The sequence below is a fragment of the Pinus tabuliformis genome, chromosome 8 (assembly GCF_031772625.1).
Source record: "Pinus tabuliformis cultivar Carrire ecotype Pingquan chromosome 8, CPIR1, whole genome shotgun sequence".
Taxonomy (NCBI): Eukaryota; Viridiplantae; Streptophyta; class Pinopsida; order Pinales; family Pinaceae; genus Pinus; species Pinus tabuliformis.
In genome coordinates, this window is record NC_142294.1 from 2,046,177,072 (window position 1) to 2,046,197,792 (window position 20,721).

General features: G+C 36.8%; 1 protein-coding gene across 1 annotated transcript in view; it reads right to left on the reverse strand.

The window, feature by feature from the left end:
- The window catches only part of LOC149244673 (beta-phenylalanine coenzyme A ligase-like), a 77,079-nt gene extending 57,965 nt beyond the window's left edge, over positions 1-19,114 (reverse strand). The window contains exons 1-2 of the mRNA XM_089371614.1: positions 18,937-19,114; positions 18,435-18,600 (exon numbers count right to left, since the gene is read on the reverse strand). Of these exons, the coding sequence (XP_089227740.1) occupies positions 18,435-18,600; positions 18,937-19,114 (344 nt within the window). The remainder of the gene's footprint in view (positions 1-18,434; positions 18,601-18,936) is intronic.
- Positions 19,115-20,721: the final 1,607 nt, after the last annotated feature.

Sequence of the window (20,721 nt, forward strand, 5' to 3'; positions counted from 1 at the left end):
GTTAAATTCCTTTACATTCCATACTTGTTAATTACTAATTTTATTCTTATGCATGAAGTAGATGAAATGTGGAAAATAGAGAACAACAAGTATAATCATACGCAACTTACAATGAACAAAAAAATTTACTCAAAGAAACCCTTATAGGAGAACACCTAGATGGAATGTGACGCTACATTATTCTCTTTTCTATATGGAAATAATGCAAGTAGAAAGGAAATTTCACTCTCTATGCAATTCTTTGATATATATCACCTATTAGGCTTCTACATAACACAAAACTATTTTTTAATTCTCTTTAATGCCTACTCCTAGTTGTTCTTGTTTATTATGGGACATGAAAAATATCATAGAATGCAGCCCCTACTCCTCCTAGTGGCCTAGTATATAACATATGTCCATAGCCAAATAGGGGCTACATTTGACTCCTTCAATTCTAAACTAGAGTTACAACTTTAACCCTTCTAAACTCTTCTTCATAGTCCAAACTTGGCTAGCCCCTTTTGCATGATTAATGGGGGATAGCATGGCATCCTCTTGAACCATGATGGACAAACCAATAGGGGCAAGAGTAATGGGGCATAGCATGGCATCCTCTTGAACCATGATGGACAAACCAATAGGGGCATGAGTAAGGGGGAATATCATGGCATCGTCTTGAACCATGATGGCCAGATCGGAAGGTCAACTTTTGCATACAAATTCCAATTGGTATATTTCTTGCACAATTGGAAAGGCCTTCAAGTGTAGAACAATGCTAGGAGGTATGGTGCAAATGAGAGTTTCCACATGCCTTAATATTAATTTACTACGTCAAAACTTCCCAAGAAGTTTTTAAGCTCAACTCTTAATTTTGACACCAGCTAGTAAAAATTACCCTACAAAGTAATTCCTCTAATTTTTTCACTATGGAAAATTCAAGATAAATGATAAATAATATAATAATCTAATTTAAACTACACAATATCATATTTCTTCCTCTAATTATCCAAATAAAGCAAATGTGAAAAAGTCTTGTAAAAACACATTTATAAACAAATGATCACTGGTGCAAATAGCATCTCAAACCAGACTAAATAGTTTCATCAAAATTTGGTAAGTAAACATGAGTTTGTAAAAAGAGAAACTATGCAATAATTGTAACTATAAAATTATGCCTGATTGTAACTATAGAAATTATAATCTTTTTATATGACATATGCTCTTTTATGAACTAAAAATGTGAGCCCTGATACACCTAATAAATATATTTATGTTTATCTCGAATATAGATATACCTTTTCCATAAATTATAATACATAATATTAATATTAAAAGTTACCGAATATCAATATAAAAAAAAAAATATATAAATATTTTCGGAATTGACCTATATAAATCTGTTCAGTAAATCGATAACGAGTCTGGAGATCTAAATTTATAAAAAAAAGAGTTACTCCCTTCAAAATATCCATGGAAAATTGATTTTAAACCATTAAAAAATTGCATTTATCCCTTCTTAATCTGTTGATATCTTTAATTTTTTTTTTCCATTTAAAAAGCAAACCAATACTCATTATATTTCAATATTTATCCAATAATTATTTAATTATAGCAATACTATATCTCTTCTCCTTCGCTCTCTATTGATATTTGTCAGCGGATTGATTAATTCCCGGCTATAGGCACGGAATGTCAATTGGTCCTAGAACCAGGATCACTGAAACTCAATCTACAAAACTACTAAATTCATCTGCTCCCAACCTTAGCCGACCTGAAATCTTGCGTAGGCCGCCGTATTTTCTCTAATACCAACTTCCCTTCCTTGGAAGGGTTTCGTTTTGCATTGAGGAATAGGAAACCAGGTGACAGAATGTGAGCAATAATGAATTATGAAATTGAATCCGCAAATATGCGATTCATATTGCATTTAACAGGTTGTCTATAAGCACTTATTGGGTTTATCTATCATATCTTGTTTTCTGGTGGGTATCCTGGAAACTCCTCATAAATTCGAATTTCTTCGACATACAAATTGTTTATTCATTGCAAATTTTTTTAATATCACATAACAATTATTTTTAATACTGGTTTTAAGGTGTATATATAACATTAATTTTTAAGATCCTTTACCATACTTCCTTTTAAGGTGCATATACTAACCCTTAAATTTGAATGGATAACTTTGGATGGGAAGCCTGGATATACTAACCCTTAAATTTTAATTGATAACTTTGGATGGGAAGCCTGTTTTTATACATGAAATCGGCTTGAACTATAAAAACACGTTACGAGGCAGAGGAATTGCCCGGACTGCAAAAAGTGGATGGAATCCTTGCAAGATCTTATCATATTCTTATGACGCTGTGTCCTTAATAAAATAGACCTAATAATATGAGGACGGACCATTTCGGAATGGACTTCCCATTAGATAGAGAAGATCGCCAAGATCCTGCCTGTGATCCACTGTCCTATTCCAAGCTTTCACTCGTGGGTAATCGTAGGGAATACCTCGTATCAATAGATATGAAGGGAATCTCTCCCATTCTATTTAGAAAAGAGAAAAGAATATTGTTGGCGCTATTTCATTGCTCATTGAATAAGCATGAGAAATATTATGCCTTTAAGAGGATTCGAACCTCCACGCTCTTAAACACGGTATTTTGATCAGAAACACTCTTCTTAAAGATTAGCCCCGCGCAGATTACTCACGAGGTAAGGGAATGGCTTATCCATAGGAGAAAAGATCATGGTTAGTAGCAGAGACTAGAGTCCTTACTGGATTTCTCCCTTTCTTTATTAATTCCATTCATTCATTGGTGGGGTCCTGGTTGTTAACATGCACGGGAGGGCAGCGAGCATAAATACATATATACGACCGAAAATGTATCGGGGCTCAAGTGATTCACCGAAGCGACGAGACCTTGGAAGCATTAAGCGGGCTCTCAAGACCCAAGGTTCTTTATTACCATAAGGGTGAGGTATTTCTTGCTCGACTAACAAGACCGGAGGGGCTCGACCATAAGACCCCCCACCCAATAAGTAAATTGAAACTTTAGTTGCTCGACCATAAGGTGCCATTAGGCCGCTCGACCATAAGGGAGAGGGAGAGGAGAGGTCATTTCTTGACCATAAGGTAACAGGAGAGCAGGATTTCAAAAAATCTTGTAGAGGCAGTGTTTAAATCGTATTTTTATGGTGGAAATGGATTCAGCACCATTGAAAATGTCTAAGACACCTAAAATTTTGAAGTTTAACAACTATAAGTTGCATTTACAAAAATCCTTGCCAAATTTTCTCTAAATATTACTAGAATTCCCATAATTTTCCGGGCGACTCCTCTGCCTCATTAGACTGCGCCATTTTTTTTATCACCAACCCACAATATGTAAGTCAACTTTGAAATTTTCGTGTGTGTATATATATATATATATATATAGTTTTTTTCAGCTGTCTTTGTACCTTCAAAACCCCATATACATCAGGGTAGTTACCTAGCATTTAATGTATTCTTGATGACCACAAAACTTTAACGCGCTCATATTGTAATGAAGTATTATTTTAAACTTTGACTTTTAATGGTTTTATCAATACCTTTTTCTTGGATTAGCACTAGCATCCAAATTGGATTGGTGGAGATTTGATTAATCCACATTTTCCATTTTATTATCATAGGGAGTTGTTTTACTATTTTTTTTTATTTTTTAGATTTTTTGGTGTTGGAATTTGGTGGAAAATTTTGAAGTTAAATTTTAATTTATGTTATTTTAATTAATTTTTTAATTATATATATAAATTCAACAAGTCTTTTTAAAAGAATTTAAATTTTTAAAAAATAAGACAAAAAAATTTCCAAAAAAATTATACTAAAAACAATATAGACTATTCAAATTTTATTATTTTTGAATTCATCAACCTTCTAATCATGTTGATAACATTGTTCAAAGATTACAGGGTTTGATTTTTTTAATTTTTTTAATTCTCTTTCGTAGTGATATGATGTGTGCCTTTGTTTTATAACGTCAATCGAATTAAATAAAATATATTGTCAGTTGAATTAAATAATAATAATAATTAATTGATTTTATAATATTTTAAAATATATTATTAATAAATATATAAAAAGATTAATAAATTTATAATTAGATATAACAATATTGGTATATGATGATGATGATGGTGGTGGTGGTTAACGCGGCTGAGGTCAAACATTGGTCTATCAGACCTAAAGAAACAAATTATTTATTTTGATTTAAGATTTTTTTTTTTTTTTCTAGTTAAGACTAACCTAAGTACCCACGGGGGATTTGAACCGGTGACCTATCGCAAGGAGTGCCTTAACAGCGCACCCATTCACCGTCAATCCAAAGCCCCATGGGCTTTTTGATTTAAGATTTTATTCCTATGGTCAAAAAGCTTTGAAAGAAGCCTCCCGAGCTCACTATAATTTTGACATTGTAAAAGGCTAGGAAGGTGACTATTATAACAAAGATTGTGAAACTGAGATCTAATGTGGTTGTACGCGGGGCACTCTAAGAGGAAGTGGTTTTCATCCTCAATGTTCCTATTCTCACATATATGGCAGATCCTTCCCATCCATGGCGTTTTAGGAACTGCCCAACGACCTGTTTCACTATGGAGCTCATGAGAATTCTTTCTAATCTTTGCTATATTAATTTTCTTCTTTGTGCTAGTTATAGAGAGATACTTTTGATCTTCTAGGGTGGGGTTGATGACCTTCTTATAATAACTTAATTTTCTTTTAGCCGCTAAATCTTTCTCACACCGCATTTTTTCTTTGAACTTAGACGTAACAATATCTTTAATGTTATTTATGTTTTGCAATGCATCATTCTCTTTGATCTCCCAATAGTTTAACCAGGCCCTTGTGTCTTTATGCCACCCCGGATTGAGCCTTAGGTGGTTTTGGCTGGAATTTAAAGCTAGCTTAGGAAGCCTATGATCGTCTATGTTATTGAGCTTGTGCTTGTACAATAGAAACATAATCATAGCTAGGCTGTCAATAGGGGAAATACCTGCTTCTATAAGGAGAATAGGATAGGGTGTTTTACTTTTAATTTTCAGGTTATAAGTTATAAAATGTTTCTGGATTTGCTCAATTTTTCTTGATGATTCTCTGGAGATGCTACAACCCCAAACCTCACAGCCATATAAGATAACAGGAGTGACTAAAGTTTCAAAGAGGAACTTCTTTTTATCCCACATTTCAAGGTTTGTTGCTTTACAATTATTTTCAAGACCAAAATAAGCTTTCCACCCCCCATTAATCCTTTTCTCAATGCTATGGTTCCTATTGAGCTTGTGATGAATATCAATTCCTAGATACTTGTAAGAATACACTTCCTCCAAGTTATTATTGTCATACATAAAATTAGCGTAAGTTTCCTTCTTGGATTTGATAATCATAACTTTTGTTTTGTCATTGTTAACAGTCATACCCATGGTAGAGCATAAATCCTTAAGAAGCCTGAGTTGCTTATCAAGATCAGATGGGCACCTTGCCAAAAGAACAATATCGTCAACATAGAGAAGAAGGATGATGACTATCCCAGCTAAGATCATGCCATCACATCCTGCTTCCTCTAAATAGCCTTCGAGCTTATCAATGTAAATGCCAAATAGGGTAGGGGAGGGGCAACCTTGTTTATCTCCGATGTTACACTTAATATCTTTCGACCACCCCTCATTGCTCTTTAGCTTGGCAGTTACATTCTTGTATAACCTTATAGCAGCAATTCTCAACTCGAGAGGAATCTTTAGCTCTTCTAATCTATTCCAAAGGTTGTATCTAGGAACCGTATCGAAAGCCTTTCTAAAGTCCACAAAGCAACAAAATAAATTGGATTTATCATTACGACATTCCTCAGCAATGATCCTAAGTGTAATGAGGTGTTCTGTTGTTGAGTGATGCCTTCTGAAACCTGCTTGGCCTTTAGCCCGCTTACTTTCACTTTCAAGCCATATGCTTAACTTCTTTTCCAAAATACTACCATATAACTTGGCTAAGAGAGGGCTGATAATAATTGTCCAATAATTAGAGGGGCTATTTGTATCCCCACTTTTAAAAATAGGGATAATGAAGCTCTCAATCCAAGGTTTAGGGAACCCTTGCTTAACTAAATTAAATGTTAACTGAATTAAATAATAATAGTAATCAACTGATTTTATAATATTTTAAAATATATTATTAATTATTATATAAATATTACAAAATATATTATTAATTATTATATAAAAAATTAATAAATTTATAATTAGATACAAGAATACTTGTATATATAAAAATGCTATTTTTATATATATAAATGTGAAATAAAAAAAATCAAGTGTTAATTTACTATATAAATTAACAAATATGTAGATTTAAAGTCATTATATTTCATATTTAAATTTATTTAACCAACATATAAAAACATAATACTTTTAATTAAAAAAAATCCTGAGTTATCTTCCTTTTTAAACCTATTCATATTATATTAAAAAGTAAAATGCTTAGTCCATTATCTTTATAATAAAAGATAAAAATAAGAATATTGGTAAGATGTGAAATTTATAAAAGTATAAATAATATTGTTGAGAATCAACATAGATTTATGTAAAATTTGGATTTACTAAGTATTAAGAGGAATCAAAGCTTACAAAGTGCTAACTTTTTTTAAATTTTATACTCAAAAAACATGTATACCTTTAGAAATTCATAACTCTCAACCCTTGGTAGATCCAAACTTAGAATAAATCTAAGCTAGTTGTCATTTAAAATGAATAATTTAACCAATATATAAAATATTTATATAAGGAAACAAATCTATAATACATATTCATTAAAAAATCATAAAAAATTAGGTTATAATTTTTAAAAATAGTTTTTACATGTTAGTTAATTATATTTTGGAAGCCATATAAATTAAATGGTTATAACACTTAGCTCCAATGATACATTTCACATTGCCCATATAAAAAAAACTTAACTAAGTTATGATTGTATATTAAATTATTATTATTATTATTAGTCTTTGTCAAGGTATGAATTTAGCAATCGATTTGTATGTTTACCACTATTAGTTTAGAATTGTGTAATGCAGCTCATAATGTTTAATTTTGAAAAATTGTATTTTTCAATATTTCTGAGAAAAAAAAATTGATTAGACCATAAATTGAAGGTTTTATTGCAACTTTTGCAAATACAATTCCATGAGTAAATATCCCATATTCAAGTAAATAAAATATTTACCATGCTCACCATAATTTAAGCAAATATTTGCATTAAAAAGGGATAAGAACAAGATATAAATAAATATAATTACTTGGAGTTACCACCCACCATTATCTATTTGCTCTTTAACACTTTAATAAGTAGGATTAAAATGGTAAACATGCATACTTACTACTGACTAAAATTTATGCAAGTCCTTACCCCTCAGTAGGAAATTAATTTTTTCACTTTATATATCAATTGTAATTTTGATGAAAGCATAATTTCCACTTCACTGACACATACTAAGTTGTAAAACACATAGATTGGAAACCAAACTAAAACTTATATTAATTATTGATGTCAATGAACGATATACATAGTGTACATATAAATACATACAAGAAACCGTTGAATCAATTCCCAGGTATTCTTGGACTCTAATAACCACTCACCATAACACAAACTTAATCCCGAGGGTTAGTTTTCTAACATTCCCCACTTAATCAAAAGGGAATCATGTATCAAAGTCCAAGAATGATAGCTCAGAATGCAAAAATGCATCTCAGCTAAGAGCTGAATGTCTCTCCAAAATGGTTTTCAAGGATAACCACAAACTGAAGATGATGGTTTTTAAGAGAAAACCACAAATGATACCCACGTCTAGAACCTTCATAGAAATTCTCAAAACGAATCAAAAATACCATCTTTGGAGCCATCAATGTAGTTCCTCGAACAATTATAAATCTGGAAGTGCTCATTCACAAACAACTCATTCCACAAAAATTGAAGTCTCTTTGGCTACAAATTTGGCTCTAACTGGTATGGGTTGTGGCTTAGGCTCACTTGTGGGTCTCTCACTCAAGATCTCTTGTTGATATCATACTTAGGCTCGCTTGACAAATCTTCAAACCTGTAGAAAGCCATCACAACTCTATCAATTCGCCCTTTGTCGAATACAGAGTGAGAAAATGAAGTATTCTTCATCACTACAAGGCTATTCAATACTCTTCAACGTATCCTACGTATTACATGTAAATCTTCTCGGCGTCAATCCCAAGAAGAAAATCCATCCAAAATTAATTCCCTCTCTTGTAGTAGTCTTCTTTTTGGAATATGTGTTTTAATGGGTATCATGCTTTCTACAATATTCACATGGGTGAAGATCAAAACATTGGTCTTTCACATGTCCAAATCTATCACAATGTTGGCATCGATCAACTTCTTTTTGAATAACACCATCCATAAATCCAGCACTAGAAATTGTATAGGTTTGGAAAATTAGGCACATAGAAAGAAACATCTTTATCGTATCCAATACCAGTTCTTTTTTGTTATGTGTAATTTCTTCCCAAGGTCTTATAACAAGTTTGACATCATGAATTTTAACTGCATCTAATTTTTTTCTTGAAATGACTTCATTATTATTCAACTATTATTTAGAATTATGATCGTCTCGTTGTACATGAGACTCAATTTGGAGAAATTTTACTATCTCTAATGCATCATGTAAACAGATTTTGATATCAATAAGACTTATTTTTCTCAGATTTACATTTTCATCAATAGTGGAATTAATGATATTGTTTAAGATTTCTAATACATTTTTAAATTGGATTTTAGTCTCACGTGTCGGGTTCAACTAATAATGCACCCATTTTACAATAGAAACAAAAAATCACCAAATATAAAATAGTGACATACTCAAATTAAAGTGGAATTGCTGCAAAAAAATGTCATCTTCTTGCTACCCAACTATTGTAGTGAGTATCAAAACCTCCAAAATTAACTTCTGATCTGATAATCACCCTATGAGTGACCTCAGTTAAAGATTTGTTGAATAAAGGTATTACAGACTCATGTGTTGGTGTGTGTTCTGTGTTATTGAAGCAATGGATCAATTAGATTGCCAATACACAGACAATTAAATGGAAAGACAACAGAGAAATACAGTAATCAAATACAAGAAGACAATAAATTAATAAGTAGTTCACCCTATTCTCCAGGGCTACATCTCCGATCCAACTTTCAGTGGTGGCCTTGTTTAATTGTGTCTTTAAGCAAAGAATTACAATGCAGAGACTCAATGTGAGTTCTCCTGAAGCAGGCTTGCTTGGCAGGGTGGTTCTTGGATTCCCCAAGCCACTAGAGTGCACAGACTCACTTGCCTACAAGCTCTATGACCTTTTGGTCTACAATGGAGAGAGCCCAATGTGGTGCTTAGTCTAGACAAATCCTCTCTGGGATGGCTTGAATCTCTCAAGCTCTCGGATGCTCGATGCTGCCTTTGGTCGGCTTGGCCCTCTGTCTTCTTCTGCTTTGCTTTACTACCTTCTTCTCTATTTTTTGTCTCTCTGTGTTCAGTCCTCCTCTCGGGGTTGACTCTGACTGACTCCGATTGTGTATTCTGTCCCTGTTTATGGATTTTAGGCCATTCGTGCAAGACTGTTCAGCGCCTCTTCCACCTTCGTCGAATTACCTTCTGCAGTTGTGCTTGGAGTTCCCTGTTCGGCATCATCATCAACACTCAGGGAGTGGCCACATGTCCTCCTCTAAACGGCACGAGCCTACTTCGTTGGTTCGTTTCTTTGGTTACATCATGTAATGAGTTTTTCCTCCACTGTGGCTATCAAACGAACTTCAAATCCTTCTAAATCATGGACCATTCCTTCATCGATTCTGTTTCCCCCATCGGGCACAATCTCAACTATCCGATCTGGGTCCCCCATATCCAACGCAATCTGCTCATTTCACGCGGTTGACTTGCTCGACCATTAGCGCGCGATCAACGACGGTTTTCTCTCTTCTCCGCTTTCCACGTGTCAATCGTTGAATGGGATTGCTCCAATTTCTCCAAAACCGCTTACCGTTTGAGGGCGCCTCAATCAATACTGCCAGTTTCCAGAGCGCGGGTCCCTCCTTTGTCCTTTAGTGCTCTTTCGCTTTTCACCCACAATTCTCTGGCTCCTCGCGCATCCGAGTGCTCGGGGCTTCTCCATTTCGGCCCTATTCACCTAATAATGCGCGATTATCAAAGATCACCTCCATTTCCTGATTCGGGCCTCCCAGCGGCTATTTTGACCTCTCGCACAGTCTCCATGGGCCTCGGTCAGCGCGCTTTGACCGAGGTCCTTGTCGTTCCACGCTAGCTGCCATTGTCACTGGTTCAGGGGTGTTTTTGATCGCTGTTTTGAATTCTTAGAAGTTTGTCTTGACCAGATACAATCATGGTTCTTAGAAAGTTCTTTATGGATCCAATTCAAATCACGGCCTTCCCACTGAAAAAGCTTTTAGACCACCAAAATTTGGTTTTCAAGCATTGACTAAGTGAGGGTATTGTTTTCTCACTCGCCCAATCTCAATCCACTTTGCACAGCTTGGCTTTGAATCTTTGAGCCCGATCCTAAGGTACTCAACATCTCCCTTGCTTGTTGTCCTCACCTTCCTGTCCAGCACTGTGTCTTGTTGCAACTCATTAAGATATTCAAGTAGCAGGTCATCAATAGAAGGCAATTGACTTTGCTCTTCAGGGTCCTCAATCACTGAAGGTTCAAACAATCTCAAGCAATCTGCATTTACGACTGAGTAGATGTGCATGTAAGCTGGTAGATCAAGGCGAAAAGCATTTTCACCAATCTTATCAAGTATCCTAAAGGGTCCATACCTGATAGGCTTTAGCTTTTTACCTTCACCTTGCATCATGTCCTTGCTGATATATAGCCAGACTTGGTCACCAACTTGAAAACTATGCTCCATCTGATGCTTCTCATGCCTACCCTTGTACTTCGCTTGGATCTTTTCCAGTTGTTCCTGTACTGCCTAGTGGATATCCTAGATCTGTTCAATGAACCTAGTTGCCTTGTCCACATCACTATGTCCGTCAACCATGGTATCTTTACCAAAGACAAAATCCAAAGGAGACCTTGGTGTGAAACCAAAACGGGTCTCAAAAGGAGATCTCTGTGTAGAAGACTGTTTTGCTCTGTTGTAAGCATGCTACACATAACATAAGTGTTCATCACAAAGCCTAGGATGTTTGCTGCAATAACCTCTCAGTAACTGGATCACTGTCCTGTTAACTACTTCTCTCTGGCCATTTGTTTGTGGATGAAAAGCTGTGCTTTTCTTCAATTTGGTGTCCATCAGTTCCCACAGACTGGACAAAAACATTCCCACAAATTGGGTGTCTCAATCAGATACAATGGAAGTGGGTAATCCAAAATGAACCCATACATGTTCAAAGAATAATTTTGCAGTCTGTTCAGCTATAATCTATTTACTACAAGGTATCAAAATACACATTTTGCTGAACCTATCCACAACAACATATAGATAATCATGAACTTTCCTAGATTTAGGCAATCCTCCAACAAAATCCATGGAAACACTTTCCCAAGGGTGAGAAGGAACTGGCAATAGAGTGTACAAGCCTAGTTTTCTGTTGTTGGGCTTGCTTTTAGTGCACATGGCACACCCTTTTACATATCAAGAAACTGTCTCATTCATTTTCGGCCAATATCAGAACCTTTGCAGTTGTGCAACTGTTTTACTTATCCCAAAGTGATCTGATATCAAAGAAGTGGGTGCTTCCCTAATTATCTTTACTCTCTCAGTTTGTGGAATGCAAAGTTTCCCACCATGATATAAGAGTCAGTCCTTCACATGATAGTCCAATTCTTCTATGCTTTTGCCTTAACTCAAAGTTGCATATGCATCTTTAAAGTCCATATCTTGAGCATATTGTTCAATGTAGCTTTCATGTAACACAAAATTATGCTTAAGTATAGTAGATGCATTTATAATGGGTCTAGATAACATGTCTGCAACCTTGTTATGTATGCCCTTTCTATATCTGATGACTAAATGAAAATATTGTAGAAAACCCATCCATCTGTAATGTCTTGATTACTGCAACTTAGTTTGGGAGTGTAGATATTGAAATGGTTGATGATCAGTATGTATTACTGTCTCTTTGGCCATTAAGTAATGTTTCCACTTTTTCACACTTTGAACTAATGCATACAATTCTTTATCATATGTAGGATAGTTAACTACTGCGGGATTAAAAGTCTCAGAATGATAACATATGGGTTTACCATGTTGTGTCAACACTGCTCCCATGGCACAGTCAATGGCATTAGTTTGGATCTCAAATGGTCTTTGTAGATCTGGCAGTGCTAGTACAAGTGTTGTACTAATCTTTTCTTTCAAGTTGTCGAAGGCTTTCTAATGTTTTCCTCCCCACTAAAACACCTTATTCAATCCTGTTAAAGCATTTAAAGGAGCTGCAATTGAGGGGAAGTTAGAAAGGAACTTCCTCCAATATTGTGATGCTCCTAAGAAGCTTCTCACTTCTGTAGCAGACTTGGGTTTAGGCCAGTTTACAATGACTGCCACTTTAGAGGGATCTATTTTCAATTCACCTCCCCCTACTATATGACCCAAGTAGTTTAGGGATGTTTTGCCAAATTCACATTTTGAGAGTTTAACATAGAGTTTTTCTCTTTTCAAAACATCTAGTGTCTGCTTAACATGCTTTATATGTTCTTCCCATGTTTTAATAAAAATCAGAATGTCATCCAGGTACACAATAACAAAATCATTAAGAAAAGGTCTCAGTACATCATTCATTAATCTCATGAAAGTAGCAGGAGCATTGGTCAAGCCAAAAGGCATAACCAGCCATTCATACAATCCCTTCTTTGTTTTGAAAGCAATCTTCCATGCATCTTGCTCTGCAACTCTGACCTGATGGTATCCACTGTGAAAATCCAGTTTGGTGAAATAAACAGCTTCCTTTAATTGATCTAAAAGATCATCTATGTGAGGAAAGGGATAACGATTTTTCACTGTTATCTTATTTAGTGCTCGGTAATAAATGCACATTCTCCACGAGCCATCTTCCTTTCTCACCAAAACGATTGGTGACCCACATGGTGATGTGCTAGGCCTGATGAACCCTTTCTCGAGCAACTCCTGCACCTGCTTCTTGATTTCAGTATTGTCTAAAGTAGACAACCTTTTATACATGTGGCTGCTATAGTTGTTAAATCTCCTGAGTCGAACCCCAAATCTTTTTGAATAGCTGTAGCAGTCTTCTTCTTCTTGCCCTCGAACTTCTTAGGTCTCATCTTTGGATGCAGAATCTAACAATGCTCATCATCATGCCCATCCTTTTTACAGTGAGTGCATGAAGCTTTGCTTTTTTGTGTAGTGTTAGCCTTCCTTGCTTTCCACTTCTAGTTTCTTTTCTCCTTGCTCTTGCTTACAGTGGGTTGGGATGGTCCCCCAACTTTTGAATTTCCATTCTTTCCTCTAGCTTCTAGATGAGTAGCTTGTACATATACCTAATCTATACTAGTGGGATTAAACATGAGGATGGTATGCCTCATGCCGTTGTGTAGACCACCATTGTACTTCAAAAGAGTCTCTGGTGAGTCTAATGAGATACCCAACATCAATGCTCTCTTTTTAAATTCTTGAGTATACCCTTGCACACTTTGCCATTTCAATTGTCGAAGAGTTTGCTAACTCATCATGGCTTGTTACATGTAGGCTAATGGATAAAACTCCTTTTTGATTGCAGCAACAAATTCACTCGAGACAGAGATGGTCTTACCATGTCTTTTCATATGAGCTTGGGTTTTTCCTTCCCACCAAACCAAGGCAATGCCTCCTAGGCATAGGTTTGCCAGCTGAATCTTACTCTTGTCTGAGTCTATGTTCTGTACCCTGTAATACACATCAATTTGTCTAATCCAATTGTCCAACTTTTCAGCATTTAGCTCTCCATCATATATAGGAAAATCGAATTTAACATCTAACTTGATCAAAGACGCTTTCTTATTATGCACAGGGCTATTAGGAGGTGTGAGAAAGCTTTCCTCTTTCCCTTTTCCTTTGGAGTGGTCATCGAAATGAGACTCATCTTCTTCTTTATCTTGTTTAGAACCTAAGGAGTCTTCAGTCTTATGCTTTCTAAAGTCCTTATACATTTCTTCTACCATAGACTTTATAACTAGGAAACTTTCTATGAATTGAGGGTCTGGCCCCATAGAACCTTCCTCTAACATTGTCTTCTGAGGATAGATTCTCCCAATTTCAAGATTAGTTTCCACCAACTCTCCTTCTCCTAATTTGAGCTTTGATTTAGTGAGCATTCACAGCTAAACCAACACAAGCTTGTCTAACCTTACAGCCTAAATCTCTGATACCACTTGATCTGATAATTACGCTATGAGTGACCTCGGTTAAAGATTTGTTGAATAAAGGTATTACAGACTCATGTGCTGGTGTGTGTTCTATGTTACTGAAGCAACGGATCAATTAGATTGCCAATACATAGACAATTAAATGGAAAGATAGCAGAGAAATACAGTAAGCAAACACAAGAACACAAGAAATTAATAAGGAGTTCACCCTATTCTCCAGGGCTACATCTCCGGTCCAGCTTTCAGTGGTGGCCTTGTTTTATTGTGTCTTTAAGCAGAGAATTACAATGTAGGGACTCAATGTGAGTTCTCCTAAAGCAGGTTTGCTTGGCAGGGTGGTTCTTGGATTCCCTAAGCCACTGGAGTGCACAGACTCGCTTGCCTACCAGCTCTGTAACCTTCTGGTCTACAATGGAAAGAGCCCAATGTGGTGCTTAGTTTGGACATATCCTCTCTAGGATGCCTTGAATCTCTCAAGCTCTCGGATGCTCAATGCTGGCTTTGGTCAGCTCAGCCCTTTGTCTTCTTCTGCTTTGCTTTACTGCCCTCTTCTTTGTTTTCTGTCTCTCTGTGTTTAGGCCATTCATGCCAAGACTGTTCGGTTTCTCTTCCACCTCCGTTGAATTACCTTTTGTAGCTGCACTTGGAGTTCTCTATTCAGCGTCATCATCAGCACTCAAGGAGTGGCCACATGTCCTCCTCTAAACGGCGCCAGCCTACTTTGTCGATTTGTTTCTTCAGTTACATCGTGGAATGAGTTCTTCCTCCACCGTGGCAGTGAAGCACACTTCAAATCCTTCTAAATCGCGGCTCATTACTACGTCGATTCCACTTCCCCCTTCGGGCACAATCTCAATCGTCCGATCTAGGTCCGCCAGATCCAATGCCATTTACTCATTTCACGCGGTTGACTTGCTTGCCACACGTCGATCGTTGAATGGGATCGCTCAAATTTCTCCAAAACCACTTATCGTTTGAGGGCACCCCGATCAATACCGTTAGTTTCCAGAGCGTGGGTCTCGCCTTTGTCCTTTAGCGCTCTTTCGATTTTCGCCCGTCGTTCTCCGGCTCCCCATGCGTCTGAGTGCTAAGGGATTCTCCATTTCAGCCCTATTTTCCCAGCGATATCGCGCATCAAAAATCACCTGCATTTCATGATTTGGGCCTCCTAGGGGCTATTTTGACCTCTCGCGCAGTCTCCATGGGCCTCGATCAGTGCATTTTCACCGAGGTCTTTGTCATTCCACGCCGGCTGCCATTGCCACTAGTTCAGGGATGTTTTTGATCGTTGTTTTGAATTCTTAGAAATTTGTCCCGACTTGATACAGTCATGGTTCTTTGACAGTTCTTTATGGATCCAATTCGGATCACCTTCCATTTTTGTTTTGTAAAATTTATTAAACACAAGGATTTGAACTTGTGACATTTAATGTGCCAAATGTAATTGTATGATTTTTTCTAACCACAATGCATTTTTATTCGTTCTTAATTTCATATCGGGAAATTTATGATATAAACTTCGACAAAATAAAAATCAAAACTTGAAAATAAACACCCCTTAAAAAACTTATTTTCCACTATTTCCACACACATCAACCAATCTGCAATAGAAAGGCATTTAGTTATTCATTTGTATGGTCACACTCCTTAGTCCTAGTAAAGAATCTCGAACACCAACAACCAACTCCTATAGTTGATGCCCCTATGGGTGATGACTCCAACCCTCCACAAAAAGATTCATAAAGCAATATCCAATAAACGAACAAGAAATAAATATGTTTATAATCGTTTATTCTCATTGGTTTATTATTTTCGTCTACAACAACACATCAACCATATGATATTATATTTAACTATTTTCAATTTCAAACTACAAAATTACATCTTCGCTCCAAGCTTAACACACTAGGTCTTCTGCACAGGCCTCTATACAAGAATCGCCACACAGTTAAGTAGCTTCAATGACGTCTGTTAACTCTCTTATTATGCACAAAATACACAAGCATCTACAACAACATTGGATTCAGAATCAAATACAAACAAGAGAAGCTGCATCGCAGCAAGTCCCTGCCAAGTTACTTTTGAGGCAGCTGATTGAAATCAATGTGTTTTGAATCAAAGGAATTAACGTGCGAACTTAAAGTCTTGCATTTTATAGAATATAAAGTTATAAAAGCGTAAAACAGAAAATTATAAATCGGACCATTGTAAAAACTTAAAATTATAAGAATATAAAGTTATCATAGCTAAAGTTTTATAATATGAGTGTGCCACTGCATTAAAGAGTTTCCCAGCAACAATGTACATGACATACAGGAACGGGACTCTTTATAATTCTTTTAAGCATCAGTAGCATCAGCTGCACCACCACCTTTGAGTGGTTTCATCAGTCAGTGGTTTCTTGTGTGAAAGATGCACGAGCAGCTGCATATCCATACCCAGGAGTAGACCTACCATACTTAGCTATTGATTCTTCAGTTGGTTATGCAATAGATCCAGCACTCTTATTAAATATAGAAATACATCCAACAAGCCAGTTAGCTATCCTTCGCGGGGCCGGGTCTACAAGGTGGGATGTGTGATAGCGAAATGCCAAGCCATTGACTAGTTAGAAAGAGTCCGATAAGCAATTCTTCTTTCGGTGTCATAAGAGGTGAGTGTGCCACTGCATTAAAGAGTTATGCAGAGATGACATAATTAGAACAAAAAATGCAGGGGAGGGTGAGAGTTTTTTTGACAAGGAAACAAACAACTGTGCGGGAATGACTAAACTAGGGCGCATTCGCCATTTATGGAAGAACCCAAAGGGTTTTTTTTAACAGACAAAGAAAGAAAACTAATTTCAGCAGGCTCTGCTGAATCTGATGATGATACCCACGCAAAGATTAAGGTGAATAGTCAGAGTCATGCGGGGGAGGTTGCATCGATAAGGCGGGCATGTTTAATATAAATAACTTGATAATTATCCATACCCAGGAGTAGACCTACCATACTTAGCTATTGATTCTTCAGTTGGTTATGCAATAGATCCAACACTCTTATTAAATATATAAATACATCCAACAAGCCAGTTAGCTATCCTTCGCGGGGCCGGGTCTACAAGGTGGGATGTGTGATAGCGAAATGCCAAGCCATTGACTAGTTAGAAAGAGTCCGATAAGCAATTCTTCTTTTGGTGTCATAAGAGGGTAAGCACTAAAGAAGTAACTTTGCTTCTAACAATTTTACTAAAAGTCAGTATTTTTAAGGGAAAACACTACCTTGTAAAAAATGTGCCCATTCGATTACCCATGCACTGTAAGCATGAAGTTTATTGACTATTCCAACCTCACAAAAGCAAATATTAAATGAAAGATTATAAGATGAAATAAAGCAATTATCACATCAATGTGTAACACAATATATTACATTTTGAGTTTGCCAACGAAGCAAATATTAAATGAAAGATTATAAGATGAAATAAAGCAATTATCACATCAATGTGTAACACAATATATTACATTTTGAGTTTGCCAACGATTTGTTGGACAACAAAGGCGATTCCAATGGGCCAACACACAAAAGCCAACCGAATCACGTAACTTGTCAGCAGCACCTTGAGAGCTCTCTCCTTTACCACGTGCATTGCATGCAAGCCATGTGCTTGGCAGCAGGGAGGTGATCTGTCACATTATATCATTCCAGTTGCCAGATGATTCTTGCCAACGCTAGATTGGGAAATAACCAGAGAAATTCAGTGTGCCTGCCACCAGAGAGTCCCTTCTTGACCATCGATAGTAAATCTACCAGCGAATGGGCTTAACGATTCTTGCCAGACGATTCTTGCCAACGCTAGATTGGGAAATAACCAAAGAAATTCAGTGTGCCTGCCACCAGAGAGTCCCTTCTTGACCAGCGATAGTAAATCTCCCAGCGAATGGGGCATTGTGTTATAAGGTAGATGCATGGAGTAGTGATGGAAGAACGCTATATCGGTGTGAACATATGTATATGCAACCAAATGAAACAAATGGAGAGCTGGGAAATCTCACGGTATTACTGCAGAGTCTTCAATCTGTGGATTGCACAGCAGAAGCTCTTTTAGTCTGTCTACAATATATACTTGCCCTTCTTCATTGACACGACAAATATCTCCGGAGTGCAACCAACCTTCTGAATCTATAGCCGATGATGTAGCTTCTTTGTTCTTGTAGTATTCTGTAGAGATTCAGAAGCTGATCAGATCAAATTTTGACAGTTCAGAAATGAAACTCTGGTGGAAAAACGGTGATGGCTAGCATGAAATTATCCTTCTACTCTATCCAGAACAAATGAAGGCGCTACTTTCCTAGGAGATCCCTAAAGGATCTAATGTGGGCTTTACAAAGGAAAATAGGTAAGTTATATGTCAATTCAGAGTAAAATCATAGCTTAGTAGTGGATTTAATTTTACAGATGGTGTAACTGTTTTCTGCTCATAAAAATCTTGAAGGATGCTAATAAAATTCATATAATCTCATACATATTTTACATTATATCCTAATGTGTTTTTACCTTTCATGACCATAGGGCCTCGGAAGCATAATTCACCTCTTCTGTTGGGAGGCAAGGGCTTCCCTGTTACAATATCAACTACCTTAGCCTCCACATTAGGGACTAGTATGCCTACTGAACCGTAATGCTTGATGTCGTTTCCTTCGCTCTTTATGACTGAACCACTCATCTCAGTCATTCCATACATCTGCAGAAATGATGAGTAGAACAATCAGGTAAAAACCAGTTATAAATTGAAAGGGAAACTTTTCAACAATAGAAATGCTCACTAGATTCAGGTAAACTGGGAGATAAATTCTACTAGGGTGATTCGTCCATCAAGCCTTTGTAGTTATAAGTATACACAGCATTGCAAATATCAACATGAACGTATGCTCATCTCAGGTCTAAAGAGGAGGATGCATATGAAATCTTCAGACATTCCTCTAAGCTAGAGCAAAGCATTGGACAGAGAAATAAAGAGTAGTCCTATAAACCCTGCATGAGCTTAGGTACTATACCTGCACGCCAAATCAAATGAATAAACCAGCTACATTTCAGGTCGTCTATATCTAGCGTACTTGGCGTTAGAACCTGTAAAAACAGTAAAACATATCATAAACCACGCAGCTGATTCTCTGAAAAATGTATTCAGCAAAATTGAATACTGAATGTTAATAGCGCAATCAAATATGTAAATAAAAAAAAACGATGTGAAAATTTGGTATTCAGTTTACTACATTACAGGAACGCTAATCATGGATGATTTGCTCAGGTTTACCATCTGCAAGGGCTTCCGTACATCAAAGAACCGCAAAGAAGTATGCAGGATTTAAATTGATTTACCTGAATGGCCGACGAGGCGGAGATATGGAGATCGTTGTCAATGGAGGAGAGATCCCGCCACAGCCGAGACATATGGAGATCGTTGTCAATGGAGGAGAGATCCCGCCACAGCCGAGACAGTCTCAGAGATGGCCGACGAGGCGGAGATATGGAGATCGTTGTCAATGGAGGAGAGATCGTTGTCAATGGAGGAGAAGCAGAAGAAAATGGTGAGCAGCGGAATACTAGAAGGCACAATGAGCAAAATACCTGTTACATGCCCACAAAAAGCATAGATGTGGTGGCTGGCATACATGTAACGGTGGCACATGAGCTTGCAGGTGTATGGTGCTACATGAGGTGGCAAGCATACACGCTGTAGCAGGGTACATATGCTATTGTATTATAGCAGTGGTATTAATCTGTAACATTAAACGCTAGAAAATTAATGCTAGTGCAAACATAGCATTACTTCATGCACGAGTGAACAACTTGTTGTAATTACCTGTACTCCTCCGATCTTTTTCCTAAGTTTTGAGCTGTATGCCTCGATTTGAGGCCAAATAAGATGGAAAAAGCATGAACTTTGGTTTATTAGAATAGTAAAATTACATGACCGTAAGAACTTTGGTTTAAAAGTGGCAGGGAACCGGTAAACTAATGCTAAGTCCGCTCCTAACGATTACTATAGTCCCTGCCGGATGCCAGATGGCAGGGACTAATAAACACTGCCTTATTGTTCATCAGATTACAGAATTCCACCACTCTGCTTGCACTCCAACCAATATTTTCTGTGTCCAAACGACACAAGGTCTCCAACAATTCGTCATCTTGTAGAATCGCACCCCTTCGCTTCCTTTTAACTACCAGATCGTATAATATAAAATTTATAACATGTTGGCTTTGGTATTGTCATGGAGATACAGTATCCGGAGGAAACTTCTAAAACGGTATGCCTATTGTTTTCTGCCTTGAATTACT